General features: G+C 41.1%; 1 protein-coding gene across 1 annotated transcript; it reads left to right on the top strand.

Annotated features, from left to right (window-relative positions):
* Positions 1–555: 555 nt before the first annotated feature.
* Positions 556–4,026, top strand: LOC131695703 (UDP-glucosyltransferase 2-like). Its single transcript, XM_058984198.1, has 4 exons — positions 556–699; positions 1,253–1,521; positions 1,583–2,076; positions 2,135–4,026. Exons 2-4 carry the CDS (start codon positions 1,345–1,347, stop codon positions 3,036–3,038), a joined length of 1,575 nt encoding a protein of 524 aa, XP_058840181.1. The 5' UTR covers positions 556–699; positions 1,253–1,344; the 3' UTR covers positions 3,039–4,026.
* Positions 4,027–4,445: the final 419 nt, after the last annotated feature.

The following is a 4,445-nucleotide window of genomic DNA, read 5'->3' as shown; positions in this document are numbered from 1 at the left end:
AAAACGTAGCCAAAAAAGTCTAAATTGATAAGTTTTATCAGTTTTCACTAATATTGCAACATAACGAAGTTGTATGAATAATTCATTTTCCGTCCTAAACGTAAACGGTCCCTGGCAGCACTGCTCTATCGGAGTTCAATCAGACTAATTGCAATAACTTCAGTTTTAGAGCTGCTCCTTATAACTGTTAATACTCAAATCAAAGACAATAGTCACATTTATTAGCCTTACTTGTTTTTGTGAGCAAATCTTGCCTCAATCAAAAGTTATAGCTATTTAAAAACGTTGTTGTCCACAAACAACATGGGCATGAATGGGTTAAATATTTTACAATACAATACCATTTATATCGCGGGCACTCACGAACCTTCAGATTCTATTATCATGACATCACTACATCAGCAGAACCGGCGTTGTAGGAGTCCTCAAGACTACGCGCGCGAGTAGTAAGCTGGCGCGGTGATCGTCAGTGTGGAAATGAATAATCACGCGGGACACTCTTTTCGATGTGTGCTTGTAAATAAATACCAACAAATTTTGCTGCTCTTGGAGAGTGGTAGTGATCACGGTTGTTTTTCGTTTCACAAAAAAAACCGGACAACGAAACAGTATGTGCGTTAGTCTGCACGCATGTGGATCGGAAATGTGGATTCGTTTGTTAAAAACCATAATTCCTGCCAATTGCGAGTAACATAAGAGGTATGTAAGAAAATAAATTACAGTATAAAATAATTATTAAAAATAATTGAAATAATTATCTTTTTGGGCCAACGGCTAACGACAAATTTTATCACATATAAGAGTTGTTTTAATATGTATTCAAATTCACGTTTAGTATGTTGAATCAAACACTCACAGATCACAGATTCTGCTGTGATTGATAAAGAACTTATCGAATCATAACATAACAAATAGTAACTATTTGAAATATTGAGACTTTTCTATGTTCTACCAATTTCACTATAAAATCTGGAATTCAACATGATAAGCGATAATTTAAATAACAAATCAGCTGTTTTATGTGATGAAATATATCGTTAGCATTGTCCAAAAAGAGCCTTGTGCGTCTGGTGTAATGCGTCGTCACAACATACACATGTATTACGTGGTAGTGAACGTATCTTTGAAAACAATTATTTCATCACCCAGTAATATAAGCAGGTTTATGTGGGTTATTTTGTTGTTGCTGTTTTATCCTCGGTACGCACGTTTACCTGTTCCAATTCACTAACCACTACCATACACACCGTAGGCTATCGTATAAAACTAAGCCCGCCTAACACCCAGTCAACACTCAGTTAGAACAGGTCGAGTGGAAGGAGATCAATCAATCACATCGAAAAAATGTTCATCAACATGAACCGATTAGTCGGTTCGCTAGCTATTATCACATTCTTCACCGTCCCACTACCGCATGGAGCAGATTCGGCGAAAATTTTGTGTTTCTTCCCAACCGCCAGCAAGTCGCACGTTCTCGGCACGCAGATGCTGCTAAAGAACTTGGCTAACCGAGGACACGAGGTAAGGGATTAATTCTGATATGTAGTTGATCGAAATTGAAAATTGTTCGCTTTTATTCCAGGTCACCATGGTTAGTGCGTTCCCGCTGTCGAAGCCGTTGAAAAATTACCGAGATATCTATGTACCGATAGAGGATGCTTTCGGAGCGATGATGGCTAATTTCATGAAAGGTGGCAGCCGAAATATGATAAAAATTATGCCCAACATTACGCAAGCATCGTTGGACTACACCAACTACACTCTGAACTCGCCGCAGTTCCAGCAGCTCATTAGAGAGGAGCATTTCGATGTGGCCATCCTGGGGTTTTTTATGAATGATTTCATCTTCGGACTAGGTGCCCTGTTGCGGTGTCCGACAATCGTATACTTTTCGGCCGGTATTAGCCAGCTCGTAAATGTGGTTGGAAATCCACAGGAAATCGCTTCCGTTCCCCATCTGTTGCTGGGGAACAAAAATCCCATGACATTTCTGGATCGAGTTAAAAACACTCTGTTCAGCGTAGTGGAAGTCGCGCTGATCGCATACGTTCACCACAAATCTAAACATTACTACTAGTGAGTGGGGAATCTCCTAAAGCTAAAACCGCTCCATAACCAATTTCTTCACTTTCAGTTATAATTTCCCATCGGAAAAAGGATTCCCTTCATACGAGGAAGCTAAAGTGAACACTTCTCTGCTGATGTACAACTCGTACTTCACTCAAACTGTGCCTCGTCCGCTGCTACCGAACGCGGTGGAAGTTGGCGGACTACAAATCAAATCCAAACCGGACCCTCTACCGACGGATGTTCAAGCCTGGCTAGATGGTGCCGACGAGCACGGAGCTATCTTTTTCAGCTTCGGATCCAATCTGAAAAGTTCCACACTCCGATCGGACCGATTGGAAGCTATTATCGGAGCACTAGGAAGCTTGCAACAGCGAGTAATCTGGAAGTGGGATACTGAGCACATGCCCGGGAAACCCGCAAATGTCATGATTGGCAAGTGGCTTCCACAGGACGACATCCTGGCCCACCGGAATCTGAAACTGTTCATCACTCACGGTGGTCTGGGAAGCATAACGGAGGCGATGTACCATGGTGTCCCGATCGTTGGGATTCCCATGTTTGGCGATCAGGACAATAACGTGGCCCAGGTCGTTGCCGAAGGGTGGGGTGAATCGGTTTCGTTTGACGATATGACGGAGATGAGTTTGGCGGCTGCCATCACCAAGGTGCTTTCCGATCCGAAATATGCCGAGAATGTGGCACACATCTCGGAACCGTTTCGGGATCGACCTCAGAGCGCACTGGATCTGGCCACCTTCTGGGTGGAGTATGTGGTGCGGCACAAGGGGGCTAGGCATCTGCACTATCAAGGGGCGGATTTGAATTTCCTGCAGCGGAATTTGATCGATGTGATGGCGTTTTTGGGAGCGGTTTTGTATGCTGTTTGCAAGCTTTTGGGCGTTTTGGTGCGGAAATGTGTGTGCGGTGGGAAGGAGAAACCGAAGCAAAGAAAGACGAAGAAACATTAGCTAGTTATAGGTACATATAGACAATGTTATGTGAGTGCGAAATAAATTCAAGGTCGTAGAGAGCATTTATGCTTTATTTATAGTAGAATGTTTTTCAAAGAGAAGAACATCTTGGCGTTCTACATAACGTTTAACCCACAAATAGGCAAGCTAACATCGTGATTGCGAGAAGCATCGCTCCTAAGATCTATTGAAATCTAAAACCTTTTTTGTCTTTTTATCAGTAAAATAATTGGAAATCCAAAATGCTCGAACAATTTTTCTATTTCTAATTATGAGTTCATCAAAACTCAAGAATAGAAATCCTCCATGCTTTGATGCTCATTGTCTTTTTTGGATTGAAAGATCAATTAAAAAGTGTCTTCTTTTCTGGACAATTCGTTGTTAGAATACTGAAACTGTTCGTTTTTTGCCTTTCTCATATAGAAAGGTTATGCAATCACTCTAAAAATCGTCAAGTTAATCCCGGCCCGGAGGGCCAGGAGTCATAAACCATTCGACTCAGCTCGTCGAGATCGCAAAATGTCTGTATGTATGTATGTGTGTATGTGGAAAAAAATGTCACCTCTGTTTCTCAGAGATTACTGGACCGATTTGCACAAACTTGAAAGGTACAATCTTCCCATCGGCTGCTATTGAATTTTTTATTGATTGGACTTCCGGTTCCAGAGTTACGGGTTAAAGAGTGCGTCCACACAGCAAATTCCCATATAAACTGAAATGAAAAATTCTCAAAGGGGGGAGTAAGGGAAAATTTCAAAATCGAATTTGCATTTCTGATGCCAAATGACTTTAAAATTCATGAAACGTTGAGAATTGATGAAATCTAAAAAAAAGCCATGGAATCGTAGTTTGGACAAATGAGAAAGGCACAATTCCACCACTAGGTGGATTAAAACAGGTTTTACGCTACGGAAACAGGACCGTGAAAAAATGACGACGGTCCCTATTATTTAATTTTATTTATTATTAAGGCTTTAACCTCATGCGTCATCTTGAAAATAATATACATTTCAAAGATACAACTCAAAGTAGATATTAAAATAAATAAATCGCATATTATTTCTGGTGACTTTCGTTAAAACACTGCTTTCCCGCTTTTTGTGTTAATTTTGTTTCTTCGTGATGAGCAGTGCCGCTTGCTGATCATTCCGTCTGCCTTCCCCCTCGCTTGTGTTTGTGTACATTTCGTCGACGCTAGAGCATTGATTTTCGCTGTTACATGTTTGGCGCTTTTTGTGTTTTCGAGTGACTCTGGTATAGCTGTCTTCTTTCTTAATTATTGTTAATTATTGGCTTGGAGATACCGTGGATATTGTTTGCTCGGCATTTATTTTGTTGACCGGCTGTCTGTGGTGCATTAGCAGATGCCGTAGGCTGTTTGGTGGTGATGGTTGTATAGACGTA

The sequence above is a fragment of the Topomyia yanbarensis genome, unplaced genomic scaffold, assembly GCF_030247195.1.
Source record: "Topomyia yanbarensis strain Yona2022 unplaced genomic scaffold, ASM3024719v1 HiC_scaffold_498, whole genome shotgun sequence".
Classification (NCBI taxonomy): Eukaryota; Metazoa; Arthropoda; class Insecta; order Diptera; family Culicidae; genus Topomyia; species Topomyia yanbarensis.
The sequence above is the reverse complement of the archived record's forward strand: the minus strand, read 5'-3'. Positions and strand labels throughout refer to the sequence as shown.

Bases quoted from the DNA above. Each gene is read 5' to 3' on its own strand.
- LOC131695703 (XM_058984198.1), top strand. From the start codon at position 1,345: ATGTTCATCAACATGAACCGATTAGTCGGTTCGCTAGCTATTATCACA. The intron at 1,522-1,582 runs GTAAGGGATTAA...CTTTTATTCCAG, and splicing joins TGGCTAACCGAGGACACGAG to GTCACCATGGTTAGTGCGTT. The intron at 2,077-2,134 runs GTGAGTGGGGAA...CTTCACTTTCAG, and splicing joins AAATCTAAACATTACTACTA to TTATAATTTCCCATCGGAAA.